This window comes from Mytilus edulis, chromosome 2 (assembly GCF_963676685.1).
Source record: "Mytilus edulis chromosome 2, xbMytEdul2.2, whole genome shotgun sequence".
Taxonomy (NCBI): Eukaryota; Metazoa; Mollusca; class Bivalvia; order Mytilida; family Mytilidae; genus Mytilus; species Mytilus edulis.
In genome coordinates this window covers 38,452,779-38,463,654 of record NC_092345.1, presented here as the reverse complement: position 1 = coordinate 38,463,654, position 10,876 = coordinate 38,452,779, and the positions used below count along the sequence as shown (strand labels likewise).

Below are 10,876 nucleotides of genomic sequence, written 5' to 3'. Positions count from 1 at the left end.
ATTTCACAATTAAAACTACGCATCATATTTCTAAGAACACAACATATTCTAAACAAACGAAAATCGATATCTACTTTCTTGAGACAACAGAACTTATCTAACTACACCCGATTATGAAACCCAACTTTTACGTTTGCACAAAAAGATGTTCCTTATCCTACCTGTATGTTTGATTTACTTTGAAAGTGAAAAGTACTGTCCTAATAAATGGATAAAATAATTATTTTATATTGCAGCCTCAATGAGTTGTCAGCCAATGTACATATATTCCATTTATTAATTTTACAGAAGAAAAACTTGGACGAGTTTAGTTATTTCCATCTTCCTCTTGCGATTCAAATTCTGAATCAGAGGTCTCAACTATTGCACCAATTAAGACGTTTCCCTTGGAGACGGACACATCCTCATACAAGATATTTATCGCCATCGCAGGTGGCAATAATTTATCGGTTTCAGTTTCGTTTCCGCTATTACCGGAAGTTTCATCGCTTACACCCGGAACTGATGATTCTCTGCTGTTACTCTCTGTAGAATCTTCACTAGTTTCATTACTTTCTTCGCTGCTTGAAGTTAATTGGTAAGAGCTATCATCTTGATCACACAAAATTTCAAAAGTTTGAGATCCCTCTATTTTGTGCGCTGTTTCTTCATTTGGGATGGATCTTTGTTTCTGAACAAAGGAGTAATCAAATTTATGTCGATTTAGTTTATTATCCTCTGAAGGATTTTCATTTTCGTTGTCATTTTCAATTGTCTTTTCTTTTTTTTCATCATTTTCACAATTGTTAATGACTTTATATTCTCCCGTTTCTATTGTTGTTTGTATTATGTCGGATCTTTGTTCCTTTTCGATTTTCATCTTCTCTTTTGGTTCTGTTTCTTTTTGTTTTAAGGCTTCATTTTCTTGCGTATTTGGTTTTTGGGTTTCTTTTTGTTGATTCATTTGCTTTCCTTTTCCTTTTTCAGGATTTTTTTGCTTTTTCTTTTGTTTTTCTGTTTCTGGTTTCTTTTGTTTCTGTGTTTCATTTTCAATTTTTTGTTGTTTTTTATTTCCTTTTTCTTTTCCTTTTTCCGGTTTATTTTCTTTTTTCTTTTCTGTTTTTTTCTGCTTTTCTTTTTCCGTTGTCTTTTGTTTTTTATTTTCTTTATTACTTGAATTGTTTTTTTCATCCATTGACCTGTGTACTTTTTTTCCTTTATCGTCTTTCTTTGTCGTCAAACTAGGATTTGCATCCTGTAATTTCACATCTGATAAATGAGAATATGTTGGGTCCATAATTTCAATCCTTGGCTTTAGGAAACATGCGTTATCGTATTCGGTAACCTCCATATCAATTGTCACATGGTTATACGGATTAGGATTTTCCTTTTCATTCAACAACGACGATTTTATCCTGTTGTGGTCAACAAGATCGTACGATTCTCGATTATATCGCTTTTTAGATGTTGATGATTGAGAAAAGTCATCGGAGCTTTTTTGATCCGTGTCAATATGGCAGTAAGCATAACTTTTCTGATCAGATTCGAACGATCCTTCATTAACATATTCGTTTTCGTGTGCCGATGCAAACACTTGGTCCTCGTCATCGATAAGCTCAGCATTTTCTGCATCATCATCTTTCCTATATTTAAGTGAACATATTTATTATCTATCTTTAATTTACCTATTTGTACATTTATAATTTTTAGAAAGCTAGTTATATTTTAGTCGTTGAACTGTCGCCGTTGACGTATTCTCCACATATTAATCTTTAATATTTACAATGTTGTGTTTGTTTTATTTAAATGTTTTTGTATTTATTCACTGGTCTAAACTTTTGAATATTTCGTCCTGATGAAGTAAATTGAAGATACACACGTCCTACGCATTAACTTCTAGTATTCATCTTACACAATTATAATATTTTTTTTGGTACAGAAAACGCTATGCAATATATGGATACTGGTATGTTGTGTTGAACTTTCTAAATGTGTATTATTGTAGGGCATTTTAAAGATAAGCATATGTTGAAAGCCCTATTAGAATAATGGAATGCTTCATTTTATAGCTTTTTACAGATTCATTTTAAATTTTATACTGCAACTAGGTGTGTTTATTTTCTAAATATAGTAACACAGCTATTTTTTGTGCAATGTCAATTTCATCATGGAGAACTTTTTTCCACAATCAGGGGTTCTTTAAAAGATGAAAATAAGATGGAAATTAGTTTTACAATTGAAATAGCTATCAATATAGTAATTTAAGTTGCAGTATAAAAACAATATTGGATCAATGTCAGAAAAATATTGACTTTTGTGTATTCAACCAAAACTGGGGAAGGGCGAGGTTCCCCCAGTTTTTCAGCCTCATACAAAAAAGTTTATATTTTTCTGACATTGATATTAATATTGTATATTTATTCACAATTTGTTTAGATTCGAAACGATTTATAGCTTGTCAGCTTGTTTAGCAATCTAACTTTTGTTGAAGTCTATACACTGGCTTCTAGATATTGATTGGTTATTTTTGCTTTTAGGTTGCTGTCTCATAGAATAACATTTTGTATGAAGCACAGCTTTTATAAGGAGCTCGTGAGGTTATGGATGTTGAGCTTGTTTTTGGACAAAGTCATCTTTTAAGCAAGATATGATTTCATCATGATAATTGGATACTGAAATATATATATTATATCCTAGTAATGCGGTTTTAATGGGCAATCTGCATACAAGTATTCAGATTTTCAAGACATTGGCTTCGTCCATGAACTGTCGTTATTCACTTGTTTATTAATTGTAATATCTCACATACCTCTTGCATTTTGAGACAAAACAGCCAATGGAAAAAATCAAAGCGGCTGTCATAAAACCCGCCGAGAAGTACATTATAGCATCTGAAATTATAATGAAGCAAGTGTAACTATTTGATTAAAGTATTTTATGTATGTGTAAGGAGATACTGTAACGTGTACAAATAGATACTAATAAAACGGGTTAGCAAAACGCGTAGGTCTATGAAAATGAGTATTAAAACAAACGAGCTATCAGTCGAGTTCTTTACTTTTACATATAGTGTCTTGTACATTCATATTGTTTTAAAGAGTCATCTTTGACACCCTTGTAAACTATCAAATCTCAGCCAAATGGTTAAGCTAGAAAAAAGTGTATTGAATCGGTAAATATTTTCTTAAATAAATGAATATAATGCCAAAGATAACTTCATAAAAACTTGTCTCGTTCATTACTCGGACCAATGGGATTTAAAATGACATCGGAATGACTTTTCTACCGCAGTTTAGTGCGGTCAGCTAAGTGATTTTTTGACAAAATGACATTCAGTTAATCAATACGTAATCTATATATCAGTATATAAAAGTTTTTATTCATCCCTTATGTTTTTATTCTATATTTCTACGAAGATAATTCGATTTAGCTGAATATTTTATAAAGTATGTCAGGTTGAGATTGGAAGATTTTTTATACATTGTTAAAAAATATCACAACCGATACCAGACAACCTCAACTTGACATACCTTATAAGATATTCTGCTCAGTAAAATTATTTTTGACAGCCAAGGTTCCTAAAGATGGTGTTCAAACAAACCTATGGGGAGGCCGAACTAAGTTTGCTGATAATGTAAATAATGTAAAACTCCAGTTGAGCAAAATGTCATTTATTCAAAATTTATAATTAATTGAGAATGACATATTAACAATATCAATAGTAGCAAATAAATGACAATGACATTAAAAAGCAAAGCTGGGGTTAGGAAAATGCCCCAACCATTATATATCATACATTACAGAAACAAATAGTAAAATACTACAATAAATACAATTTAATAAATACAATCTTGTGAGTCATCACACATCCCGTCTCTTAAGATGATAAAATAATAACATTAAAAAATAATGATTAAATCTGTCATTAAAATTGGGTGGAAGATGGGTGGGTTTTTGCAAAAAGTTACAAAATATTTTCCAAGTTTTAAATAAATGATGTTTCTTCTTTCAGAGAAATTAACTGAATGACTGCATGTCCAAGTTCATGCAATAATCTGATCTTAATTGTCCCTCCCAAATACTGGCTAATCCATTTCCTTATTTGACCATAGCACACCTTGGCCTCAGGCGGGAGATAAAGTTTATACACTCATGATGTACAATACTGCCCTAGACCGCAGATGGCTAATCCCCAGATAAAATTACTACGCAGTAGATATTACTTAATCCTCAATGATTATCTGAACTTGCTGACAAAAATGTTTTTATTTTCAATAAATTTATATTCGTAAAGAAAAAGATAAAAACTGTTATCATACGTTTATATTGATTAGGATATTATCAGATTATTACATGGCATTTTTCATATCGCATGTATTATCAGCCCTAGGTTCAATATCATCCCAAGAGCCGCATGGCTCGAGGGCTGATACTGACCGAGGGCTGATAATTCATGCGATATGAAAAGTGACATGCTATGATCTTTTTATCATATGCTTCAATAATGGAGAAAAATAACAGATGCATATATTGATCCTTTTACGTGGTTCCCAAATAGAAGTTCAAAGAGGGAAAGTCCACGGACGTTGGACCCCAAATTAAGTACATTCGATATGAAAGCTTTCTATCATATGCCTCAACAGAGAAGACAAACATTTTAATATAGACGAATCGACAAAGAATAATTCAACAATATACAACTTTTTTTTTAAGTAACTTTTTAAATTATGTTCGAAACTGTTAAAAATGCATTTATTCAATAATTTGGGTTTTTTTATTATTAGTTTACACAATATACTTTCCAGTATCCAAATAATTGTTGTGTACACTATTTTCTTATGTTTTTCACTGAAAACGTAACATTGAGATGTATTTGCCGGAATTTGCCGAGTATGACCGGAATGCCATGCGATAACGTTACGGAAAGGCATGTGATAACAGTCGAAGCAAGTGATAAACTTTTCTTATCATATACTTAGACTAAATAACATATGATTTTTACCGTATGATAATAGCATTAAATTAAAGTATTTTCCATATTTTTCGAATTTGTGCTTAGCGGGCTGATATGAAAATTTTATCACATGCTTCGATTGTTATCACATGCCTTTCCGTAACGTTATCACATGGCATTCCGCTGATACTCGGCAAATTCCGGAAAACACACCTCAATGCTACGTTTTTAGTGAAAAACATTACAAAGTAGTGTGCACAACAATTATTTGAATACTGGAAAGTATATTGTGTAAAATAATTAAATTTAATTTAAAAAAACAAAAATAAAAAATTATTAAATAAATGCATTTTTTAAGTTTTTCTGAAACATAATTTAGAAAGTTACTTTAAAAAAGTTGACTTTTCCAAACAATGTTCATTATGTATATTGTTGAATTAATTTTTTGTCGATTCGTCCATATTAAAATGTGTTTTGTTCTCTGTTTAGGCATATGATAGAAAGATTTCATATTGAATGTATCAAATTTTGGGTCCGACGTCCGTGAACTTTTTACTCTTTCAACTTCTTTTCGGGAACCACGTAGAAGGATCAATATATGAATGCTGTTGAAGCATATGATAAAAAAAGCATAACATGTCATTTTTGATATCGCATGTATTATCAGCCCTAGGTTCAATATCAGCCCAAGAGTCAAAGCATGTGATAAACTTTTCATATCAGCCCGCTAAGCACCAATTCGAAAAATATAGAATTAACGTTAATTTAATGCTATTATCATACAGTAAAAATCATATATTATCTAGTCTAAGTATATGATAAAAACTGATATATACATTACGTATTTAATTTTATTTTGTCAAAAACACATAGGCCGCAATCAAAACATAAGCGACGAATAAAAACTTTTATATACAGGGCCCGTATGCATAAAGCTACTTAAGTTAAGATTTTCCTTAGTAAACACTTAAGTTAAGGAAACTCCGCCCTTTTTATCTAAGTGGTATGCATAAATAATCTCAAACTAAGTATTTCCTAAGTAAAATCTTAGTTGTTTTAAGTCACGCCCACAAAACTTAAGTGGTATGCATAAAACTCCTTATACTAAGGAAACGCCTAAGATAACACTTAAGTCTAAGGTACCTATAGAGCTACCTTAAATTTTCATAAATAGTTAAAAATTAGTCGAAAGTTTGCGTTTTTGGTAGAACATTATTATGTTACCTACAATTTGATTGATTAATATATATATCAGTAATAAACTAATTATTCGTTTATTTATTGCTAAATAATAAGTAAATATTAAAGATCATCGTTATTTTCTTCGAATCACGTATAATCAACAAATAAAGAGATAACAGTGGATAGTTATATATATATACTATTTCCTAATCTCGATGTTATGTATACCGAAAAGTACTGAGTGTTACACACATGTAATTCATGGTACTTTTTTTCTTTTGTTTACTTTGTACGTGTACGGTTTTTTTTAATTATTAAAATACACCGCGCGGTATCAATTTTAACCGTTAGTTAAAAACCGAATCAAGGAATGAAGAGAGCATGAAAAACCACACTTTATATATGTGTGGGGGTGGTTTCTGTTTTGCCGGGTGGATGGGGTTGGGTGGGGGGTAGTGCGTCATTTGAACTTTCAATTAAGTTTTATTCTAAAGATGTAGAGCATACCCTAATTTTTTGTTCATTTACCGGGACAAAATGGAAAAGTTTTAAGACCTACCCAGAGGTGGATTTCTTTCATAAAAAGGGGGGGGGGATATGAAACAATTAGGTTGATTGTTTGGAATCACTGTTACGGCAGTCAGAAGTCCCCATGGATTTCGTCGGTTATATAAGGTATTTGTGATACCTTACTCGTTTTAAATTATTTTTTCATATTACCTTATATATTCAGAGAGATATATTGCGGTTCGAAAATATTTCTAAGTTCGTTAAGTTGTGGAGAATATACTTACTGTAATATTGTTTTAGTAAAGATTGTAGGACTTTTGAAATATACCCTAGTTTGTATATGGATTTCTGGAAAATAATCTACCCTTCCCATTTTTTTTGTTGTAAAAGGGAAGTGATAAAAATGTTAATTTCACATCAAAATAGTTTTTTTTTTAAACTATAAGCAAATGTAGGCAAGGGTTCTGGACAGGGAGATGGCAGCGCATAATAAGCTCAACGATAAGTGAACATTTTATTGAAAAAAAGTGTTTTGTAAAATTATTTGTTAGCACATGCATGCTTACAATGCTGTACTCAGTCTTGTGCTACGCCACTGATTTAACCTTGATCATGTTTTGTTAGAGTTTAAAACTTATTGTTGTCTCCAGAAAATATTACACCCATGAAAGATAATTAAAGATTAAGTAGAGGAAAGTTTTGGATTACCAATGCTCATCCGTCAAAGCATCAACCATAAAAAGCGTTGTCTTATATGCGCCAATTGTTCATCATTAAACTATGTTACGTTCTATTGAATTGTTTTACATGCCTATCTCAATTTAACCCCAGCTCTTTAAAATAAAAGCATGCACTGATCAATAAATTAAAATAATCATAACAAACTTTTACACGGATGAGTACATGTGATGAGCTAATATTTATCATACGGTAACTAGAGAAAGGTTCCGATTTAAGTATTCCTTAGTTAAGTGAAGACTTAAGTAAGTTTATGCATACCATTTAAGAATTTGACTTAACTAAGGAAATTCTTAGTGAAATCTAAGTTTAAGGAATACTTAAGTTAAGATGTTTTATGCATACGGCCCCAGTTTATACATTAGATATTGATTAACTGATTGTCATTTTGTCAAAAACTCACTAAGCTGACCGCACTAAACTGCGGGAAAAAAATCCTTTCGATGTCATTTTAAATTTCATTGGTCCGACCAATGATCGAGACAAGCTCTGATTCCATTATCTATGACGTTGAATTATCCTATTTAAGACAACTTTCACGGATTGACAATAAATTGATGAAAAGTCGACCATCTATATATATATTTTTTTTATTTTCACCAGAAAAGCTCAACAGAAAGTTCTAGTAATTTTTTTATCGCTTAACCATTTGGTTGAGAATTGAAGGTACCAGGCGTGTTTGAACTATCAAAATGATAGCATGCTAGTAGTTGGTTATACTCACTATTTCCATTTCTATTTGTAAAGAATAATACTATAGTATCCCAAATGTTTTCTAAAATATAGTTGAAATAGTACACTGTTTAATGAAAATAGAAAATTGAAAAATAAATATATGAAAATATGTATCGATGGAGTTAAATGAATATTTGAATTTAAAAACACTCAATGAAATTTAACCCAAAGTGTTCAAAGCGATGTAAAAACATTAAAGAAAGTCGAACATTACATTAGTTTTCTATATTGTGTACTTTTGTTTGTCTGTTTTTTGGTTGTTTTTTTTTTAGCCATGGCGTTGTCAGTTTCATGAGTTTGACTGTACTTCTGGTATCTTTCGTCGCTCTTTTACATACTATTATATTTTGATACACCATTTAAAACTTTCCTTTAAATAGATTATTCTAGTTGAATACCATATTTGAACAGGCATGAAAATGAATAGAAGGACAATACATCAATCTTGCATTTACAATTGTGATAGCACCTGATCGTTTATAATATATTTGGGAATACTTACTGTTATGCTGCTCACTAGAAGACTTTGCAGTAGAATTTTCGCCTCCGTTTGTTGAAGTACTTACAGTACCTGCAGTTTAACAACATACTGAACATACATACAAATTTCGTATATTTGCGTCCAAGTAAATGCAACGTAAACTGTTACTTATTGATTTCTATTACAAAATCAGTCATTTTTGTATATGCTCAAAATAAAGCACCTATTGAATAATTTCTGGGTTTTTTTTCTCGACATGTCGTACAATTTTGTTTGGAATATTACCTCGTACTTTTGCCACTTTTCATTAAAATTTGTTAAATTGTGTCATAAATACGTATTCAAAGATGTAATTCTAAATAAAAAAATGTGGTATGAGTGTCAATGAGGCAACTCTCCATCCAAGTCACAATTTGTATAAATAAATTTGTCTAGAACATCAATATAATTCTTATACATCGTTTCCTGTGTTTCATCATAATCAAAGGATTGTATTCATATCAATCGACATGGAGTCGCTATTTGTTTTGGGGAATTGATACGTGTTTTTATCATATGCATTAAAAAAGTCAATCTAATTAAAAACCGATCTCTCATCGCTCCCGTTTTCTGATATATCGCGTGAAACTCCCACGCGACATATCAGAAAACGGGAGCGATGAGAGATCGGTTTTTAATTAGATTGTAAAAAAGTGTAAGGTCTCCATTCTCTATCAATATGCACAAGAAAGTTTCTAAAATGATTTTCCAAAATTCAAATTGACACCGATTTTTTTTATGTAACTACTTGTCATTATCCGCTTTATAAACTTACTTTTTATTTTAAATAAAATAAAACATAATCCGTCAAAGACAAAGCTTTCTTCTTCAAGCTGTCATGACACTTGACATGGTGATTTGCATTGCCATAGGTTGTTTTATGGTAAGCGTAAGTTTTTTCCAACAATGAAACTTAACGGTAGGATTTGTAACATGATCTGAAATAATAGAGGTCTCTAATTTTCCGTTTTGATTTGAATTCAGGGTATTTTTTGGGGGGGAATACCAAAACAATTATAGAAATGAGATTTGATTGATAAAATATTAAACGATTTTTCTTCTTCTTCAAATTGATCAAGAAATGGTAAACAACTAGTATCTTGAAATGTCGTTTTGAAGGAGGAAATACTTGCTGTATGTGATTGTAACCATATGGTATAAAGTATTGAAACTCTTTCCTGCAGAGTCCATAGTAAAACAAATAGGTTAAAATATATTTTTACTTACAGCATGCAATCTGTAAAATTATTAACCACCATCGAAAACTGGACACCGTCGCCATCTTTCATATATTTGTATAACTGATATGTCATACGGAAATATTTAGTCAAAACATATTCATACTAATTTTAATAAGAGTGGTCGTTTCCTGGTATTGCAAATTATTGACGCTAAACTGAACAAATAATACTAATTTCCTTGTAAACAATTATTTTTGAGTTCTATTGCGTTCTTATTAATCATTATACCAGTTCTCCAATAATGCATACCCATTTAATATTTACCTATCGTATATTTCTTTCATCTTCACGATAAAATAAACTCTTTATACCAAAGTCATGCACAATTGGGCAGAATGTATTTTATCTAAATTTAACAGGAAACTCATACATGTAAAAGATACCAGGCTTTACTTTGTGCACGCTAAGCGAAGCGCGTTTTGTCTACAAAAGACATATTGCTCGAATAAAACATCGAAATCACATGAATAACGAAGTTAAAAAACGTCGAAGACCTAAAAGTCCTAAAGGTTTTTGCTAAATATAACTAATAAAACCTATTTCTAGAAAGTCTTTAGTATTTTGAAAATTCAAAGTATTTGTTATGGTATTACACATGATGAGGAAACCTCGACCAGCAGTAGCATCAGCTCATTTTAAACCTTATTATAATATAGCTATATTTACGAATAAAACACTTCATCATCATTTAGGTTTATACACATACAATAGTTGTTGATATTCATCTCCTGCCATTTTTAAATTCCGTCAATCAATTTCATATACATCATCAAAGAAATGCAACCAATGCAACCAATAGAGACGTTGTTTATGGTAATTTGTATGCGCTGCAATTATATGCACGCAAACGTAATATTTTTCGTCGTATATTATTATGAGTTGAACTTTCATATTGCATAGTCATAACACGGCTCTCTTCACGATTTTGATGACACGTTATTTAATAGAAACACGGTGTATTGTTGTTTCTGATGTTCGGGGCTTGCCATGACGACTTAATAACAGACTAAAAGATAA

The 10,876-nt window shown here is 31.0% G+C and overlaps 1 protein-coding gene across 4 annotated transcripts; it reads right to left on the bottom strand.

Moving 5' to 3' along the window:
• Window positions 1-259: 259 nt before the first annotated feature.
• On the bottom strand, window positions 260-9,966 carry LOC139512143 (myb-like protein X). 4 transcript variants are annotated; one of them, XM_071299543.1, is made up of 5 exons: window positions 9,846-9,966; window positions 8,601-8,669; window positions 8,088-8,138; window positions 2,789-2,870; window positions 260-1,622 (listed from the first exon to the last, which is right to left on the bottom strand). In XM_071299543.1, exons 1-5 carry the CDS (start codon window positions 9,898-9,900, stop codon window positions 308-310), a joined length of 1,572 nt encoding a protein of 523 aa, XP_071155644.1. In that variant the 5' UTR covers window positions 9,901-9,966; the 3' UTR covers window positions 260-307. The 4 variants fall into 4 exon arrangements, with proteins under 4 accessions (XP_071155644.1, XP_071155646.1, XP_071155645.1 ...); XM_071299545.1 differs by having other exon boundaries at window positions 8,609-8,669; window positions 9,846-9,947; XM_071299544.1 differs by lacking the exon at window positions 8,088-8,138.
• Between the last annotated feature and the right edge of the window lie 910 nt (window positions 9,967-10,876).